General features: G+C 33.7%; 1 protein-coding gene across 1 annotated transcript; it reads right to left on the reverse strand.

The window, feature by feature from the left end:
- Window positions 1-1924: 1924 nt before the first annotated feature.
- Window positions 1925-7806, reverse strand: LOC122716065. The gene is made up of 3 exons (XM_043938776.1): window positions 7288-7806; window positions 6041-6219; window positions 1925-4592 (listed from the first exon to the last, which is right to left on the reverse strand). The coding sequence occupies exons 1-3, from the start codon at window positions 7366-7368 to the stop codon at window positions 4448-4450; spliced, it is 405 nt and encodes a 134-aa protein (XP_043794711.1). The 5' UTR covers window positions 7369-7806; the 3' UTR covers window positions 1925-4447.
- Window positions 7807-21924: the final 14118 nt, after the last annotated feature.

Consider the following 21924-nt stretch of genomic DNA (forward strand, 5'->3'; position numbering starts at 1 on the left):
AATAATCTGATGCAAATGGAAATATCGCTGATTTGTTGTTGTTTGTCTAAAAGTTTAATGTAAAGAGTCTCTTCAATTTAAAATATTAAATAAACTATCGAATCGAATATTAGAAGAAAGAGAAACAGTTGTAACGAGCGATATTTCCAGTTGTATTGAAGATCAAGCTTGTGATCAGGTAATATAAGATATCTAAACGTAATGTTTCATTTCCGAAGATCGAATACTTTCCGATATAATTAGATATAGATTTTCCAGGTAAGGTTTTACATAAGAGAGTAAAGTTACGGTAAAACTTTTGATACTTTATGTAATATCTTAAAAGATTTAGAAAGAATATTCTATCGTCATGTAATTGTCGTTTATAAGCGTATTGCAGATTCAGTCAATTTTATTTTATTAAGTATTTTATTTTTATAGAGAGAGAGACTTACACGATTGTAATTGAAACATTAAATATTGTTAGTAATTAAAAATCTATTAAAATTTCGATTTACATATGTTCTATTATTTAAACACTTTCTATTTATATATAACTAAAACGTAATAGAATATTGGATTATAATAAATTGGCCAAAATTGTATACTTTTTTTTTTAATAATATAAATTGTATATACATGTATGTAAAATATCTTTCATTCGAAGTTTTTAATAACTTACTTCTCTTATTTTCTTACGAATATGGTAATTAGAATTTTCGTTCTCTTAAATTCGGTATACATATAATTACATGTATAAATAAATACATGCTTGTATATATATATATGTATGTGTATATATGTGGATATATAATAATTGAAGACATATATACGTATATACACATATAAAATGAAAAAAAACTAGGCCTTATTTTTTACCTGATCTTTAGGCTATTCGATAAAAACTGTAAAATATTTAAATGTGGCGGTGTTCCTGTACAGTGCAAAGCTGTTGACAACGTTAGAATGCGGTGTTCATTGGGAAAGACATTATCTCATCACGCACGAGATATATGGTTGATATTATTTTATGTTATTATTAAGTATATATCTTTTTATTAGTTCTTTTACTTTGTAAGTCTATGCATGAGATACAAACTATGAACTGATTAAACATTTATAAATTATTTTTTATACTGTTAATATCGATTACAGTGTTTAAGATTTGCATTAGATTTGAAACATTCACAAAAAAGAAAAAATAAAATAATTAGATGAAGGAATTCGTGCGTGGTGAAAAAAAATAGCATATAATTTCTATATAAAATTTAAATCTTTATAATAATACAAAAAAATGAATGGCTTTCATTATATGGATTTTCTGTGATTTTCAAGACATTCAAGTAAAAAATAACATTTAAAAAATACTGATGGATAATAATGTATACATAAATTTTTAATTGAATACATTTTTATCCTTATTTAATTTAATTGAAGTCTTGACGTCTCTATTTTTCTGATTAATTTTCAAAAGATGCCATTTTACATTCATTTAGACATATAAATACAGATACACCGTGCTATTCAGTTATGCAATAATACTGCCCCCCATCCCCTCATCCCTTGTACATTAAACTGTATATCTTATTAAAGATGAACAAAGAAAAGAGAGACGCGGTCTTCCGATGCTCGACTACTTGTGACTATTGATGATGAATGATGATAGTGTATTTTATCGAGAAATTGCTAATTTTAAAAGTGTATGTCCATGTATCAAAAGTGAATGTACAGGCAATTTTATTACTCGAGATAATAATTTAATGTTGATATATTTTGCACAAATCATTATTAATATTAATAAATCATTAATATTATAGCTGTTTTATTTGATTTATTAAATTATTTTCAGGACAATTCGCAATTAATTCATCTATATTTATTAATAATTAAAAATTGAGGTAAGTGATAGAAATGATGAAAGAAGGATATAAAATACAATATAATATTTCCAGCAACATTACTTATTTTTATTAAAAATGATAACATTGATAATCATTGTACAACTATAGATAATTTAATCTTCCTGTGTATTAAATATTAAGTGAAATACTGCATATGAATACATTGCCTGTACTATTTTCTACACGCTTTCTTGAAATAGTAAAAATATTCTAAACTATTAATTCATTTAAGTAATGTTTAAGTGGTTTTTCTAATAATAAAAATTTTCTAAATAATTAAACACACACATTACATTTAACATATTATTAAATTCATAAATTTTGAAATATTTTTGATATTATAAACGTGTAGAAAAATGGTTCTATATAATTATTTTTCTGTTTTATCTTTTCATGTATATCTATTGCAATGTAATTGGAAAAGAACAAACAAAGAATAAGATGATTTATCATTCTTATCTTTCATTAACTCTTGTTTTGTGTTAATATAGTTGCAAAGCAACTGCAAGACGGTGTAATATCAATGAAATGTGAAAAATGTTGAAAAATAATTGTTGGGGCAAGAACCTCTTTGGTCTTTGAATAAAAATTCGAACATGGCATTTATAATGAATGAATGATAATTATAATTGATGAAAGAAATATAATTAGATTGTAAATTAAACTACTATTTCATCCATCAATTATATTACTATTGCACGCTATAAATAATCGATAATGATATACAAAAAAGATTCAAAACAATTTTCCCTGTTAAGTACAAAATTGTGAATCGTGCCTTATCAAAATACTGTAACCTATACTTGCTAATTTTACACCACCTTGAGTACTCTTAAGGTGCATATTAACTTAAGAATAGTTAAATGTTAATCGCTGATAAACTTCGATAAAAAATAAATTCGTTTACGTAACTGATATTTTTAAATTCAAATATAAATCGATATATCGAACCATTCGTCGAAGTTTGTCATCGATTGTAAGAATCGATTGCTAACTCGTATTTGAAAGTCGAATGATTCAATTGCATCATTATTATTGATGAAATATTAAAAAAATTTTACATTTGTCTTCTTTTTAAACAAAAGATACATTTCTCGTAAATTTCAATAATAAATTTTATATTGGTAATAAAAGTTTTATGAAAAATTGAAAAAAATAATGATCGAGATGAAATTTAAATGATTCGAATTTTAAATGATAGTTCGCTTACTTCAAGTGTAATAAACGAGCTATAACTTAAGAATAAAATTACAAATTTTCAAATCTTATTAAAGTTTGATACAAACTCGAATCTTCTTAGACCTGATCTTATTCATTCTTGAAATATTTAATAATATTTAATAAATTTTTTATAACTTAGATATTTTTGATGAGACAAGTACAATTCATTTGTGATAATTTAGTTTAATAAAATCAATCAGGTCTGAAAAGATTTCATTTCATACTTCCTTCTATTTCATATCAAGAGAAAGTAAAATGAAACTTATGATTACAATTCAAAAAATATTAATGCATATTAGTTATTGCTTAATTACTTTATGATGAATTTTCTATATGAATAATTTGAAGAAAAACTGCAACTTACGGCTTCATATTCCGTGCGTCTTGTGTATTCCGAACGATAGTAACTTAATTTCCGTTTCTACTCTCAATTTACATTAAAATTAACGTGACACTGCGATATTCATAATTTTTTTTTATCGATTTTTAACGAAATTAAAATTTAAAATAATTTACAAACTAAACGAATTTGAAAATAGCGCCACTGCACGAGACTTGCTTAATAGCAGCGCGAAATTTATACGCAGTCTTTCGTTACCAGTCATAGGTGGTGCATCATTCGAAGACCCAATTCGTCTCGTGTAGTTAAAGGTAAAATTAATAATTTTAAACACTTTTTTTTGCTAAAACTATGAAAAAATTGTAAATAATAATCTCAAGAAGCTTTTTATATAAGAATATAATAAGAATATATATAAATAAATACTTTTTATAGTTAAAATATATTCTAATATTCTTACGCCGGTAGACCAGTATTCCCATATTATACGTTCAAATAATTTGTTTCGATTTTCATCTTATTCATCTATAAATATTAATAATTCGTTAAAAATCTTTAAATACAATCAATTAATTTTTGACTTATGCTCTAAATTTAATAAATTTCGAATAAAAAATTTCCGATATTCTGTCTGTCTCTAATCTCGATTATCGAAATATATCGAAATATATCGCGGCCATATTTGATTTTAAATATCTAACCGATATTTGATTTCGTTTCCGCAGTGTTCGTTCAAATATTAATAGCACTTAGACAGGCCGCATAAAATTATTTAATATATATAAATTGTGATATTGTGACATGTTTTTTGTTATAGATTTATATACGCGAGTATAATAGTTGACATAATATTAAAACAGAGTGTCAAAGTGTTTTTTGAAAAACGGAAAATTCACTTCGTTCAATGGAGCCATGCATGAGACAGCAATAAGGACGATGATGCCACCATGACCACGGTTGTTTGAGAAGATGTTTGTCATTCAGGTATGTTTGTTTATCATGTTTCTTAACTAAGATAATCCATATCTTCGGCTGTCTCGCCTTCGATGTCATCCGCTGTCGTATTTTGACGGCAATGATATACGTATGCACTCATAGATACATTTTCTCCAGTGCGTACACACTTATACGTTTCATCAGGACACTTGCATCTAATACATAAAAAGAAACAATTTATTGTAATAAAATATCTATATAATATAGATATAAAAAAGTCAAATTTTTAATTTAGCAAAGTTTATTTTGATATTAATTTGAATAATAAGTTCATGCATATCATTATTATTTGTATAGAAGAAAATAATGGAATAAATTAAGTATTCATTATGACAAATGAATATTTAATAAAGAATATTTATCGTTCCTTTTTATCTTGAAAAAATTACATATTAATTCATTCATAAATATATAATTTTAATACATTGTTTAATACATTGTACGGTATATAAAATGGAATATATGGATATATAAAATGGATTGAATCTTAGTTCTTGGATATTTTTAGAAATTATGCAAAATATAATGGTTCATTTCGAACAATTGTTCAAAATTAAATTAAGATCCTATAAAATATCTTAATTAGTTGTATGAATTGAACTTTTTATATTCAAGTGGCGATTTTCAGAATAAATCTTCATATTTGACTTTACATGAAACTCGAGTAACGAATGAAAAATGGCAATAAGTATGGAACTTCCAAGTCCATTCCGAATATCAGATTTCAGCGAGTATCAAGTGTCATAACAGAAGGCTTATATGTTTTTATCAAAATTATAAATAAGCACGTAAAATGCAAGGAATCAATCGTTTATCATTGGAATTCAAAATTACTAGTTAAATAATAATTTTAATAACAATGATGATGAATTTGATTCATCATTAATATAATTTATGATTATTGCTGTTAAAATTATTATTTGAAATATATGCTTATTAATTTCTATCAATATCTGAGAAATGAAAAACGCCATTTGATATTTCCAATCATCAATATTTGAGAAGAAAAAAATGCTAATTAGTATTTTTCGTCAACGATATTTGAAAATTGAAAGATGTCAATTGATATCTACAATATCAAAGTTAAAGTTTTTGCTAATTTATGAGAATAGACGAATGCTAATTATTTATGATTATTCATAATTAATTTATTGTAATATTTTGTGATAAGTAATATTTCACGGTAAGTATATTAATATATTAAATAAATAATTACAAACAATAATATAAATAAGCAAATATGTTAATGAAAATTATATATAATTATACAATATTATACATATATATCATATATTAATGCAATAATAAAATTATTACATAATTCTATTTAAATTATATAATGTATTCTATTTAAATTATATATGTTAATGTTAAATAAAAAAATATACATACATATTGTATTACATACACATTTATATATACATTTATATATAATAATAATATTTAAATATAAATATAAAAATTCAATCAAAAGATAAATTAAAATTATTATTTAAAAGAGAAATATATAATTATATCAGATATAATTTTCATAAAAATATTTGCTTTATGCTGTAGTGCTCATAATTATTTTGATCATTATGCATGCATAATTCCAACTTACGTATTCGGCATGAAAATCGTGCTTCGCCGAGTGACAGGATTGTATGTATTCCATCCGCAGGGTGTATCATAACAATTCCGTTTCGGACGATCGTCATTTCCGCTTTCAGTTGCTCTTTGCGTTCTCAGGTTATCGGGATGCATTTCGTGAACAATCCTGCGTAATTGTTCGGCAAATTCCTAACAAGAAAAAAATTACATCAAATGTTAAAAATTTATATTTTTTTTTTTGCATAAAATTCAATTAAAAATATGTTTAGAGAAATATAGTAATAATTAAATATAGTAATAGTAATAATTGAAATATAATTGACATAATTTTGAATTTTAGAAAATTTCAAAAAAAAAAAAAAAGAAAAAATAATTTATATTTGCTATACACAAAGATTAGGGAATAGAATATTGTGATAGATCAAATTTGATAAAATAATTGGTACACATTAGAAATATTTTGAAAGATATTGAAATATTTTTAGAGATTATCTTTTACATATTACGCATTAAATTATCGACGCAATAAGATCATCAATGCTATCGATTTCGCATTTCGAAAAAAAAAAAAAAATGTTGAGTCTTGTACGCGTTATGTTATCGTGTATTTGAAGTGTGAAATCATGAATCGGACGAATTGCAATCATATCGCATACGATAATGTTCAAGTTCCATTTAATGAACGTAAAGATATAGTATCGCTAAATTCGTGATTTACAAATTTTCAAATATATAAAATATGAATATTTTTTTAAAGACTGATATAATATATTCGATTTGAAATATCATTGATGACACAAGTTACAAAATTTTGATAATATATCTGTTACTTTATATCATTTTAGAAATCATGCAATTTAAATATTCTTTAATTTTGACTTTAAATATTCTTTAATTTTTATTAAATAAAAATTAGAAGAATTAGAATAAAAATAGAAAGAATTTTTATTAAATAAAATATTCCTTATTATTATTATATTTCCTATTTTTCTCTTGCAATTTAATTAATGCAATAAATTCAAATCTTGTACACGTGAAATTATTTCAAATCCCAAACGGGATTCAAATATCACGTATTAATAAAATTTCTTCAATATAATACGAATTCTTCGTGCTCAGATCAGAAATACAAAAAAAAAAAAAAAAAAAAAAAAAACAAGTTATTCATGCAAATTCGCGATCAAAAAGTCATCTCGATCATCGATTTTTATTTCAACAAGTGCATCGATTATGATAAACAGTTGATATATATCTTACCTCCGATCTAACTGCCGCACTATTGGAATATTGGACGGTGTATAGAACCGCCAGCAAAGTCACTAAAAGTACTAGCTTCATCCTGTTGTGTAGATAATCAATTCTTCTTTCCAAAAACGAAGCACGTGAAAGTTATCGCTCGAGAAGACGAACGAAGATGGTATCAAATTTCTTCTCTTGTTGATAGATCCTTTTCGTTTTTCCTTCCAATTTCAATTTATAGAAACCTCTGTTATTCTCGAATTAGGCAATAATCTTCTGAGAGACGAACTTCGACGCGGGATAGACCCGCGCACTGATTCTTGATTCAAACTACTAGATAGCAAAGGATGTGGTTATGATTCGCGGCTATGGTTGCTCGATATAACGCTGGTCGTTCTCGTGAAGCGATTTTATTCGCGTTTGCTAGAGTTTGCCAATTTTTCGTAATTGTAATAAAATACACGCGTGCTATCTCTCGTTCTTCGTTCAGTGATGGTTGTGTACCAAATCCGCGATACTACTGACCGTATACATAGACTGTCGCCTCGTATAGAATGAAGAGACTTGCGAGATGCCGCGGGTTTATATAGGCTGAGTTGGCGGAGTGGGGGTTCGCGTTTCTTCTGTTTCGTCGGCCGATTCGAAGATCGTTTCATGGGGTTAATTTCGAGCTACCAGTTGATCAATTTCGAGGAAAAAAAAAAAAAAATATGCGTTACATATATGACAATGGTGGAAAGATGGATATTCATGATTATGCCGATTGATAAAGTTGGTAAGTTGGAGAGCTGAAGATTTTCATATGTGCGAGATTGGGAAAGAAATTCGTTGTGATTTTTATTTTAAAAAATTTGGTAAAAAATCGAAGGGATGTTACTTTCTTCGTTTTGGAAATTATTTTTAGTTGGATTAAGTAAAGTTTAAATCCTTGCGAGTGGATGGATTTAATAAATCTGGAAGAATTAGGAAGAGATTTATAAAACATTTTTTCTGATTGGTTTTTGCGATTTCATTTGTTTTGTGACATTTCTCGTTCCATTTTTCTATTGAGTAAACAAATTTTCTACGTCAACACTTGTTGTGCCATTTTTTATTATAAATCATTTTGTTGTTATGTCTGTGGAATTATTGGATCATATTCACTGAATGGTTGTAACGATTCGATCATGTATTCGAATGTCACGTTGCAAAAATATTTTGCTTGTTCTTAGCTTTCGGTTATCGTTTAGAGTTTATTGTTACCTGAACCAACTTATTACTCACTGACTATACAAAATTATATCATAAAATATATCTTGGTATTCCGTTATTTTAAATTTTCGTTTTTTTTCCAGATTTAAATATCATTTAGATTAGATTTATACTTTATTTACACTTTCAATTTAAAAATTTGAATATTTTGTTAAATTGAATTTATCTTATATATATTTATATCTCGTTCATTCCAATATAGATATTTTCCAATGTACGTTTCTATTAATCATTTAAACTGCAAAGCATTAGTCAAACACTGATTGCAAGCCAGAAAAATGATGACGTCGATAGATCATTTGTGTACTCATAAAGAAAAGATCAAACGCATCGCGCTGTCGGATTGGATTTAGTGAAACGAAAAGTCGTACGATTCGAGGCTAATCTCGATTATGTAACCTTGATCTTTTCCATCGATCGGAAAAAAAAAAAAATTAAATCCATTATCGAAACAAATTTATCACGTTTTATCATATTTTCTTCGACTACGAATTTCCAAAAAAAAAAGAGAAAAAAAAAAAATCCCAAGATTAAGCATCCATTCCTTTGTTTAATTACGATTCTCATAGATAAATTTCCTATACAATCGAATTTCTACCATTGATCTCGTTGCTCCGATTTAAAAAGTTTCCTCTTATTTTCCATCGATTCCATCTCTCGAATATGAGTCACGGTCATTTTTAATAATTCCACGATTGAAAATCCCCGCGATGAAACCGCTTCGAACCGCTTTCGATCGGCTTCGAATACGGTAGTCCGATTGATCAGCATGTCGGACGTGGCTTCTGCCACGATGATCGAAGCACATCGATCGATGATAGCGTTGTTTATTCGGCACCGGCATTTTAGTTGGACGACAGATAAACGCACGTGAGTCAGAAGTGCAGAGGCTTGACGGGGGCTTGTCAGCATCTCGACCAATGGCACACGGCCTTAAACGTGACGCCTGGTAGCATCATGTGCGGAGGACACGATCTATCGTGCCTCATTGACTTGCTCCGTGATCGCACCGTCGATTTCGCATTGGACATCGAGCGTGAATCGAAGCGAACGAATCTCGTGTTTCTTTCACACGGGATTCTCGTGTCAATGAGACGGAGAGTTGCGATTTCTTTTCTTGTTCAACATCGTTTTCATAGTTGGAAGATTTTTCGATTTTTCATTTTTTGAAAATATATAATTCTTACCTTAATTATCGCTCGATTTATTATCGATTTTTTAATTAATTTTCCGAGTATAGTTGTTAAGATCTTATCAATTCAATGTCGTGATTTATCAGTATTCGGTTGATTTCAAGATTTTTCGATTATTTTTCTAAATGCAATGGAATTTTTACAACGAAATTTTCAAAATTCGTTCGATTATTTGAACACTTAATAGCGAAATGTCATCACAATAATATAAATATTTGTAAGTAGTAGTAACGTTTTATGTAATCTAAAAAATGAATTAAACTTATATTTGAATCCACTTCGAGCCTGATGTTAAAAATAATGATGTAAAAATTAGTGAATATTATTATTTACGAATGATTTGATGTTTCGATTTATTAGAATATTATTTTATTTGTTAAAAATCACAGGTAAATCTTTCGATCGGATCTATCGGTCAGATGAATAGTTCAGATCGATTGTATAATCGAATCGTATAATGAGAATCATAAATAATCGATGAACACAATCGATGAATATATGATTCGCCTATTTAATTTGAAATTCTAAATCCTTTCGTAGAATTGATCGATAGTGAAATTTGACGAGTCATAAATCACAAATTGCTAATATTAATAATCAAAGATCTATGATGGATCTATATGGATTGTATCGTGCGAGGGAATCTTCAGTTTGGGCCTTTTTATTTTGGGCTCGTGGAATAGGCATCTCTCTACTCAAAGAATCTAAAAAAAAAAAGAAATTTTAGATGACTTATAACTTTCATCGAAAGAACAACGCGATGAACGAAATTCCTTTATCCTTTATCCTATCCAAAGAGGAAATAAAAGGATCAAAAGACGGATAAAAAGAAACAAGTGACAATCGAAAATAAAATCTTCCACGATCGATTTGCATTTGCAGTTTAATCGCTTTTAGATGCGGTTAATAAAATTGTAAAGCGACGATAGGAAAAAGAAAAGCACCCGTTTCCATAAGAAAGATCGCAAAAGCGGCATTTGCAGATAGGAAATCCTAGCTTGCGCGGTATAAGGCGCGAGACTCGTGATAAAACGGCTTGATATACGATGCAATACGCGCCTGTTCTGTTCCTCTTTCGGTGGTCTCTCTATGTCAACGATGGGTTGCATCATTCGCGTAACGTAAGACGTAAGAAATTCGGTGAGCGCATATTTTTACAATACTCGAAACTCCGCGTTTCGATATCGAATTTCGTGATCGCAGGGCTGATTACGTGTTTTTCAGAAACATGTGGAATTCAATGTTGCGACTTTGGAAGGACACATCTCGATTAAACTTCGCAATATTCCAATACTCAATGGAAACAGCTGATCACGACTGAAGATCGATTCTGAGGTTGGAAAATTTGGAAATTTGAATGATTTTGGATTGAATCAATGCGTGAAAAGTATATTTTAAAAACTAATTTGTTAAAGATATTTTTTCACTTATTATTCTCAAACTCAAGAAATCGATCGTTGTCAACGATAAATCAATGTGTTTGAATTTATAGATAATCTTAACGCAGCAAGATTTATCTGTCCAAATTTCCTGCAATATCACGTTTCCTGGTAAAAGATCGAGTTTGAAAAGAAAAATTCCATTAAGGAGAGAAGACGAGTTGAGCAAAGCGGGCACACATTCAACCGTTCGAATTTTTCCGGAAAAATTTTTCACGTTAATTCATTAAAGTCCCATTAGGCGTACGATCATCCTCTTTCGTCATTTTCGAAACATCGTTACGACGCTGACTCGAAAACTCGATCGAGTTGCTTGGCATTGAACCGGGTTGGACAAGGCCGCGTGCTCGCGTGCTAACGATTTATACTTGATTCGTAATCGATTTGATCGGCCTTGGGTAATATAATCGCTCGTGTGTTCCAGCTGGCGATTCGGCTGAATAGAGTTACGCGTGGGGATGTCACATGTCCGTATCAGTCCTCAGCAAAACTGAACACCTTTAACAAGACACACGAGAAGGGTCCCTGACAAATGCCAAAATGCTTTTGCGACTCGAATAACGCTGCGTCATTCCGGCTCCATGCGTGCAAAGCTAATTAATGCCATTTCGTCACGTTCCGCACCCTTGTGCACCCCTCGTCTTGCCGCCCGAAATCTTAAGTCTCGAAAGGACGTTTCTTGCAACCAATTAGTTAGGATGATTTAGTGGAACGGTTCGCGCATATTTCTTCTTCGTGATGGAAGACAAATGTCCTCGGGATGTTAATACATATATCCTTCCAGGAATCCATCTTAACCCTTTCACCGACAAATAACTCGAACAGATTAGTCCATCTCGAGATTTATCCCCATCATTTTTTTTCTAGTGTTCATTATGTCGTACGCTTTGTTCGTCGCCCCTACGATTTTTAATTTTTACGTTCGATGATCCGAGAATTTTCAATTCGCGCGATTTCGATTTCAAATTGATGTGTTAAAAAGTTGTATTTAAAGTTGTTTGGAAAGGAAAATTTTCATTGTAGAATTTGATCGATGTTCGTGTAACAATTAAAAATATTGGGAAAAAAGTATTTTAAATTTTGTCCTGTCGTTTAGTAGGTAAGCTTCAAATTTAGAACGGCTCTGGTTCAAAAAAAAAAAAAAAAAAAGAAAAAAAGAGAGAAAAAAGAAAAAATTGTGACTCGTCAACTTTTTTTCTCCTGTGATCTTCATTCTGCCAGAAGTTTAATTTATATTTTTGTCAAAGATGACATCTTGGAGGTTGGTAACCCGTACCGAGGATATTTTCCATTGAAAATAAGCGTGTATAATATTCTTTTGGCTGGCTGCCTGCCGCCGTCTAAATGTATAATGTAACCTAATAAATCACACTGTGTTCGCGAATATTGGTATCTCTAATGTCGTATTCCTCTATTTATACTCTACGAGAAATAAAGCATACAGTTTTTTTCCAACAACCTAATGTCGGACGGGCTCGATCTCAAGTTTCTCTATCGTCGTTGCAACTATTACACGCGCTATTACAACGTCCTCTCAATTAATTTTCCATTTTCTCCGCTATTTTTCCCCGGCCATCTCGCGGGATAATGATCATTTGCTGATTTAACGCTGTAATTTCGCCGGTGCACGTGTGTGACGTTTCAGTTTTGCAGTTTAAGAGGTTGCGTATTCCGAGAAGTAAATCAGGCGAGTTCGTACCACTGGTCACGTAATCGAGCCGTGAGATTCCTCACGGAATTTTTATCACTTGAATTAAATATAATTGTATCAACAGATGTAACGATACGATGTGATCCCTACGTTTTATTTAAACTTGTGTTATCTAGAAGTATCCAGTATTTTCCTCGATTACATATTGTATTCTTCTGCTCGCAATATCCTTGTAAAAAAAGATCATTGTTGCATAAGAATTTCTAAGTAATTATATTAGAATCAATTTTCACTGAATCATATGATTAATTGTCCCAGTGCAAAAGCGAATTTTCTCTCGTGTATCAGAAATCATCCGTTCCCTACAAACAAGTTGTTTGAATTAAAATTGGATACATCGCTGAGATATCAGATTGCTTTTATTCTATTTTATTTTTTTTTCAAAATCGATTCGCGTACGATCAAATTAATTCCACGCAAACGACCAAATATTATATCGGGAACTAAACGTCTTGTCCTAGCGTTCCGTTCGCTCATTAAAAGTGCATGGAAGAAATATGAAACACATGTCGAGCCATAAAGGACACATTCACCAAAACTCGCTGCATGACAGTCATCACGTAGTGGACCTCTCGCTACGGGGAACTTGGCTGGTTTATCGTAGGTCTTTAATGACGTCAGCATCATCCACGAAGAGGAAAGAAATTCTTGGAAAAAGAAAAAAAAAAAAAAAAATCACCGGCTGTCCGTAGGTGATTAGGGAGAGGAAACTTTTCGATGCTTCCACCTAGATGCAGGGATGAAACGTCATCATCGAAATTATTACCGCCGATGATATAATGTCTTTGTAATTTTTAAATTGCTCGAAGGCAATTAATTAAGGCTTGAAATTTTCGAATATAATTTATTTTATTCGACATGTTTGATGAAAAAGTATTAAGTTTGTTGAATGCATGAAATGAAAATGTCCGAATTTTTAACGAGACTATTCATTTATATTTACGTTTGATTAATTCAATTCTATTTGAAGATTCTATTTGAATTTTTATTATATTGATTATTCCGATTCTAGATATTTATGAAATTTCACACACAACAATCTAAGATACGTGTTAATCATGAGTTTACTCGAAAGATATTATTTTTAGCAAAACATAGCTGTTATTTTAATATGCAAAAATTTGCAAGAACCTTTCTCCGCAAAACTTGAGAAAATGTAGAAAATTTAGGGAAAGTCAATCATAACCTATTTCAGTGGCTGTCTTTGCTTTTCAACAAAACCTGATCGTCAGACGGTTTCTCAGAGGGAAGGAAATATATTTTCGGTTTTCTCGGAAGCAATTATTTATAGTACGACAGTTGAAAGTCATCCCATACTCGAAGAAGGAAAAAAAAAAAAAAAAAAAAAAAATTGTCAAATTCGAAAAAATAATATTTCACGCGAGCAAACTTAACTCGGGAAGAAGAATTTCTTTTAAATATTCACCAAAACTTTCATGAATGAACGAAAATTACACAATGCGTCTCGATGAATGAAAGAAGAGAAAAATCTCCGCTTAATGACTCTTTTTTTCCCCTCTCTTTTTCATCATTTCCGGCAAGCGAACGCATTGGAACGATTTACGAGCTCTTTCTTAGGGAAACATTTAGGTTATCTTACGTCTTTTTTCTCTCTCTCTCTCTTTCTCTTAAATAAATATCTATCGTCCGACTTCCTTCTTCTCCGTCTCTCTCTCTCTCTCTCTCTCTCGCAAGTGGACACAAGAGAAAAGTACGCATGTATGTATACCAGGTTTGAAAGTTTTCTCGATCACGGTACACTTTGTACAACTTTGTGACGCACACGACTTCCACGAAAAAACTCGGCTCGGGGGTAGAAGAATACGATGGAGAATTACTACGCACTATAGCCTGCAGCAGTTATCTGTTAGATAACAAGTGATTAATTTCGACACGCGGACATTAATTAAACGTCGAAACAGTGCGTGTGCCATGTCGGTGGCAAAGAAAAAAAAAAAAAAAGAAAGAAAGAAAGAAAGAAAGAAAAAAAAGCTCGGCTCGATAAATTGGCGATAAAGGGGCACGCGGGTAACACGAGTCAAAAGATTGACACGCTCCTCCCCGCTCCTCACACGTTCGAGACAAAGATCGGTGTCAATGGATCTGTTGCTTCGCGTATAAACGAAGTAGGTATCCCTCGGTTATCCTTCTCGTACGACGAGCTTTAAAACTGGTGGCTGACGCAAGTCGCTTCTTTCATCGGTCATCGTAACACAACATTCAGAAATTCTTCACTGAGATAATGGTTAATGACTCATCCATTTTCCCTCGTAACGATGCGATTGAATTTCTTCGGTGTTATTCTTCGTTCATTTTTCTTTTTCTTTTTTCTTTTTTTTTTTTTTTTTCTAATTCTTTGCGACACGAAAGATCAAAGTCGTGATCGATCGTGATTAATCGTAATTTCGGGAATGAAAGGCGTCGAAACGACGAGGCTGCTGATTTCTCATACAGCGATAAATCAGCGATAAATAAATTTAAAAAAAAAGAAAAAAGTATCAAATGCATAAAGGCAATGTAATTTTTAAGCGGCATACGATATCTTTTTCATAATAAATTCATTCATTGAAAGCTTCTTATTACGACACCGCTAACAACGATTTCGCAACAGCTGTTCATTCGTAAAACGATTCCTCAAAAGTCGCAGTCAGACCTAGCATATCTCCATTGAACGCTCTTCATTCATCATTCCAACGAGTCATGTCGTGTCAGACGTTGCCCTTCCACTAGTTCCTTCGTTTCGGTTAGATACAAAGAAATTGACGTAATTCCTCGCGAGGAATAGTCACACGCGTTAATTCCTTTTCCGACGATCAATCAACGATTCTTGCGTTACGATCGCGTCAAACCGACGATGCTCGATGATTATCTAGAGAGTGGACTTTGCTCAAACTTCTTCATCGTTTGACAAAATTGTGATCTTAAGTGATGGGATCTCTATTATCCGTGGTCACGATCATCGAGAGTCTTGGTTATCCAGGTCATGAAACGCAGACGAACGTGTGACGCGGACGCACTTATAAATGCAACGTGAGCAGATCTGGCTATCATTATATCGCACAAAGGAATGTATTTTTCTGTCGCTCCTTAGAAGAACTTATTCTCTACGCGTAATCATTTCTCCCTTCCTGAGCTACTTTCCCTTTTCATTTTATTGCATCTTTCGATACACAGAATTTTCTTTTAATAAAAACACGAATTTCGTTACAAAATATCAATACCTACACATATATTATTAATTAACAAAAATTAAAAGATTTATTTTCACTCCTCATTCGCTATAATCTAAAAAAAAAAGTCAATCTATATCGATAAAAGTAACAGAGATATCGAGTAGGAGAGAAAAATTTTAGAAACGTGACTTTGGTCACGACGTTACGCCACTCTTCTTCTTCTTCTTCGCTTCGATCATCGCGATCGTCAAAAATCGTCATCGAGCAAAAACGTTTTAAAGATCGTCTCGACTGCGTAATCGTTCGCGGAAAAAGAAGTGCTTGGACGACTAGGTGTTGCGTAATCGTAACGAATTGGAGTAATCATCGTCACGGACGGAGTAAATGTTCTCCCGCAGATCCGATGTCCGATCGGGGATAGGGGAGTTAGGGTGGAGCGAGCGTTGGAAAAGGAGGATGATGTGACGATGATCGGGGTCGCCTTTGGCCATTCGGTCGAGCAAAGTGTCGGCCGAGCCGCAGACGGCGCGACGCCGTTTATTTGCGTCCGTGTGATGGGACGTCGGTCGGGTCGCCGCACAGGTGCGTCCCACGGTTCCTCCACACAGCGTCTTATTCGCCACGATTCGTCCCACCCGAACACGGTCGACGTGTCTATACGCGGTGGTGTAGAGTCGATTTTCCTCTGAAAGTATGTCTAAACGGTCGTGCAACGAGGAGACGGATCGTGGGCTCGAAACGTCGAAATCAGGAACCTCTTTAAAATGGCAAACTTCAGCTTTGTATCCGTTTTCGTTGATGTATTAGCTTCTTCTAGGATCAAGGTTTTCTCGGCTTGTTTCTCGTTGAAAGTTAGATTTTTGGTTGGCTTCGGCACAAGTATAAATTGGATTTCTTTTTTTTTAAAATTGGGTTTGGTGATAATAATGAAAAAAGAGTTCGTTTTAATAAAGATCCACGATAAAGGTGATTTAATTCATTTGGAAGTTTATTATTGTTACTTTTGTTATTTATTGGATCGTTTGAAATTCCAATAAAGGAGCCGCGTCTGAGAATGCAGTTTTACTATTCTTTTATGGGGTGTTAAAATATTGATATGTCTCGGGATCATCGACAATCTTATGTAGATCTTAATCCGCCAATTGTTTTTCCAAATGATTGCTCGTGAAACTGACGAGTAATATCATCTTTTGCAATATAAATTTATGGAAGGAGATGGAAGGTAAACCATTTTTCGTATTCGCCAATTTTATTCTAATCCTATATTCAATTTTCGCAAAGTATTAAATACAAATAAGACGAGGAAAATTATATTCTATCTTTCCAAGATTAATCCGTCCATCTGAACGAGATAGAGACTCGAATTTTCAAGGGTCAACGCGACATTTCGATCAATTTATATCGCTATTTTCTTCTTTCACGCGTGCTTTCTTATTTCACTTCTCGATTCATAGTAGGAAAACATCAACGACGACGAGGAAATTGATAGGATGATTAGAACTCGGAGGAACTTTATCGTATCCTCTCTGTTCACTGTGTAACTCGGACGAGGGAAAGAGAGAGAGAGAGAGAGAGAGAGAGAGAGAGAGTATCTCGTTTTCCAGGTATGGGCCAACGCTATTTTCGCATCCTCCACTCGAAACCAGTCAGCCCCCTCTCTGTTCTTTCTCGTTTCTCGCGCCAAAGCAATAATTATCGTTAAACCCGCTACGATCGACGCTCCGCGTCTCTTCAGTAAATACTGAAAAACGGCTATTATACAGGCGGCGCCAGGCTTCGTTCGAAAATGCAAAAAAAAAAAAAAAAAAAAAAAAAAGAAAAAAAAAAGAGAAAAAGAAGAAGAAAAAGGAGAAACGGGTGAAAATGTAAGGTGACGTTCGAGGACTATGTTACGATCGTACCTCGTACACGCCACGGTTATATATTTGTGTATAACAAGCACGCGGGAGAGACATATTAAAAGGCGAAACACGTTTGATGATGGTTGAATCCGGTGCGTTGAATCGCCACCGAATTTACCGCATATTTACCTAGCCGGCGCCTCGGTGAAAACAAAGTTAAAGATGAGACGGAGGGACGACGCCGACGACGTGCACGACCACCACGACGCGCAACGCCTCCCTCTCTCTCGCCCCGTGCGACGATATCGGCAACAGATATACCTTTCCGACCCACCACCAGCCAATCTTAAAGCTGTCGACGTGAGTTGTCGCGGCGCCATAAGATTCTCTCGTCTTCTTTTCGTGCTTGTTGCTCCTCCTTTTTTTATAAACGATCCTCCTCGCCGCTGGAAATAATACGATTCGTATCCGCGGACTTTTTTCTTTAACCCCCGCCGCGGATCGCCGGGGCGAGGGCGTCGTGGCGCCAGTTTCATCCGAACCAACACACCTCCTTTTTCCTTCGAGGATCCACTTCTTCGTTATGCCTTCGTTATTCGTTGCTCCTTTCCTTCCCTCGATTTTTAATCTTAACGTTATCTCTCCTTTCTCATTCCCCCCCCCCCCCCTCCCCCTTTTTCCCTTTGCTCTTTCGATTAACATTCCTATCTAGATGTTGCAGATCGATCTACAGGTAGATCCTTACTTTTTATTCGAAACGAAATTCGAATCGCTTGTGTTTTCATTTTAGATGACTCTGCAAGTGTCTTGCACGCGCGGTGTTCCCGCGAATCGTCAACAAGTTGAAGGCCACGTGGACGTATTTCATTTACATACCGATTTTTACGATAATTACGATACTCGAAACGGGTGTTCGCGTAAGATAAACGAGATCCTTCCTTTCTTTCCAATACTCTCAAATTCCACGTACAAATTCATCGATCTTTCCGTTTTTCAAAATTCTGCTCGACATTTGCTTAAATGAATTCGACATTTACTTAAATGTAGTCGATCCGATCCACTGGGACAGCCCGAGGGGAGCGAGGATGTGGAGAGATTGACAGCGAAGAGGGAGGGTGAAAATTTGACAAATGGCGCGATCGTGAAGGAAGAGGAGATCGTTCCCCGATTCTCCGATCCGCGTCCTTTGCCGTGTGCCGACGCGAGTTGTGAGTTCTCATCTCGTCTCGGGGATGTTTCGTCTGTCCGTGAAATTTATGGGTATCGGCGGGCGAGAAGACGGTATAAGTGTGTCCATCGCGTGGGTTAAGCTAAATCGGTTACGCTGAATCAACGCACACGGGTGAGGAGACAGGCCCGGGAACACGGGGACTCGTCTGGACGCGCAAATTGCCTGCCAGCCAGACGCCACCAACATTTTTCGAAATCTCTAATTAAATAACAAATCGGCTGTTTCTTCGGTGTGACGAATGTTTGCACGATCGGGCTGGAACGACGACTATTTCGTCGCTCGTTCTCGTCGAGCGTCGTCGAGTTTCGCTGCTGAAAATGCTTGCACCGTCCAGATGCTTGCGCGCGCGATGGTGTCGAGGAAAAAAGTCATCCGAAAGGAATTTCGGATCTATTATTCTTATTTTCTTCCCCGTGGATTCGTAATTTATACGTAATTCGAAGTCCAAGTTTTATATCTATGATAATAATAGAATTCGCCATATGCATTTTACATCATTTTCGTAAATATCTTTCTTCACAATCCATACTTTTCATAGGAAAATCTATAATTCTCGCGATTATCTTCACGGATTTTGTTCGCGAGCGTGAAAGTCGATTTTATTAAAAATTAATCATTATTAAATTTTCTAGAAGGAATCAGATTTCTGTGAATGAACAATTTTTATCGTTTATTTGTTACGTAACAGATGTATTTTAGATACTTTGAATCGAATTTATTCGTTAGGTTTTATTAAATTGTCGTAACAAAAAATACAAATCAATGGATGCGTCATAACGCGATGATCGAACAAACAATCTCAAGATATTTCAAGTTGGATAGGTCGCGGAGGATCTATTTTTTGGTCACTGAAGATTATCAAAAATCACGTGATAACGTTTGTTGAAATATCCGCGATTTTTATTCGCGGATTTTCGAGGAATTTATGTAGGCAAAAATTTGTACGCGTCAGGGATTAATAATATTAAGAAATTCATAATCTATTGATACGATATGTAAGAAAGCAAACAGGAAGTTCGCGATACCAACGTCATATCGAACTTCAATCCACTCCTATGTTATATTTTCCATATATTTTTATTTTCGTTTTATTAAAAATAATCGAAATAATGAATCTTAACGAACAATTTGTTAAAAATTCGGCGCATTTACGATTATATCTTTTTAATACATTTTTTTTATAAATATCCTTCTATCGGTCGAAACGCTCTATTATTCATTTAACCGACGATCATATTTATAACTCCAATCATTCGAGAAAACGATGAAATCGTCCGCTAGGAATAATAAAACGATGAATGGAACGGGCAATTACTACGAATTACATACGTTCGACGATAGAAATTCTCCTAAATCGAGGAAGCTCGTATATCTGGCCGACAGACCGGTTAAATTATTGGCTGTGAAACGAGAAGCGATGAACCGGTCGGTTGGCCGATCCTCCTGAAACTCTGGTATCCGATTTTCGAAACCGACGAGTTTGACTGACGGTAGTCGACGACGAGACGGCGCAGTATTCGCTCTTTCGGAATCGTGCAATCAGACAGGCTTTCGATGGAATTGGATAGGCTGTGGCGCGAACGGATACCATGCATGCCGCGTGGCTGATGCAACCTGTGCCCAGAGTGTGCACCATGCTCCGATCGTTTCTGCAGACTGCCTACATTTTTCCTTATCGCGTAGCGATAATAATTTCGTAAGAGGTAACATTCGACACGACAAAATTTTCTATCGGTATTATTTCTTTCGATTCGATGTTTCGAGGAAGGAAATTTCTTACCGCTCATTCATTGAGAATAATTTTATTCTCTTTAATAATCGATAAAAAAAAAAAAAAAAAAANAAAAAAAAAAAAAAAAAGAAGAAAACTTTGAATCTTATTTATACATGCTCGTTCGCCTCTTCCCCCATTCGTTTTCTATTCGTTGTTCTATTTATAAAGCATTGTATTCCAGCAGCCAGCGTAATCAATTTTTCCTCCTGTTTGCAACGATTACGCTCGACACGTTACGTGGATCGAATTAAAAGTCAATCGGTTGAACGAGCTAGGAATTTGTTTATCACAATGATGATAGACGATACGTAGCTGCGCATCAGAAGCCGAAAACATCATCAATGATCGAATCAATTGCATCCAATTGGTATAGGGCAGGAATAATATCGAATTATCGTTTTATTTTTCTCTCCCAACCGAGAAGCCACGTTCGAAAAGGCACGTTCTCATCAATTTTTCCACGAATTCGTCGCAACTGCAGCCAGTTGCCTATTATACGTACGCCACAGGGCGTACGCAATTATGAATGGGCACAATTGTGTCATGCACAGTTTGTTATTGACTTCGTTATGGAACTACGTAATCTAATTTCTGCGTCAGCAATGCAGAATATTCTTAACGCATTGTCTAGGTCATGAAATCGACCAGTTCATCGCAAGTATTGACCTATTTGCTTACGCGTAAATCATTTTATCACACTATGGCCCCGTGCTAATGGAATTATAATTGATGATTTCGCGTATCTCTTTATCACCCCGTAGAAGAAGTTCACTGAACCACGATTTATACGAGGCTTTCGATCTTATTTTTCGGTTCATCGACGATATCCTCCGAAAAGAATATATTCTTTTTTCTCTCTCTCTCTCCCCCCCTCCCGATCTTTAATATCACGTTTTTATCGACGGATCGCGTTTATCGCGTACACCGCGCAATAAAACGTTCCAGAAAGCATCACCGCGATTTCCCACGGCTGGTCGCCTCGGATCAACCAAATTGCGGTTGTAAACGCGCAATAAATCAATGTGCTACGTATCGATTGATC

The sequence above is a fragment of the Apis laboriosa genome, unplaced genomic scaffold (assembly GCF_014066325.1).
Source record: "Apis laboriosa isolate Shangri-la unplaced genomic scaffold, ASM1406632v1 scaffold42_cov153, whole genome shotgun sequence".
In the NCBI taxonomy this organism is placed as follows: Eukaryota; Metazoa; Arthropoda; class Insecta; order Hymenoptera; family Apidae; genus Apis; species Apis laboriosa.

What these genes read in the sequence shown, in the direction of transcription:
- LOC122716065 (XM_043938776.1), bottom strand. Translation starts at nt 7,368, where the DNA reads ATGAAGCTAGTACTTTTAGTGACTTTGCTGGCGGTTCTATACACCGTC. An exon ending in GTGCGGCAGTTAGATCGGAG is followed by an intron (nt 6,220 to 7,287) that starts GTAAGATATATA and finishes TTTTCTTGTTAG; the next exon opens with GAATTTGCCGAACAATTACG. An exon ending in ACGATTTTCATGCCGAATAC is followed by an intron (nt 4,593 to 6,040) that starts GTAAGTTGGAAT and finishes TTTATGTATTAG; the next exon opens with ATGCAAGTGTCCTGATGAAA.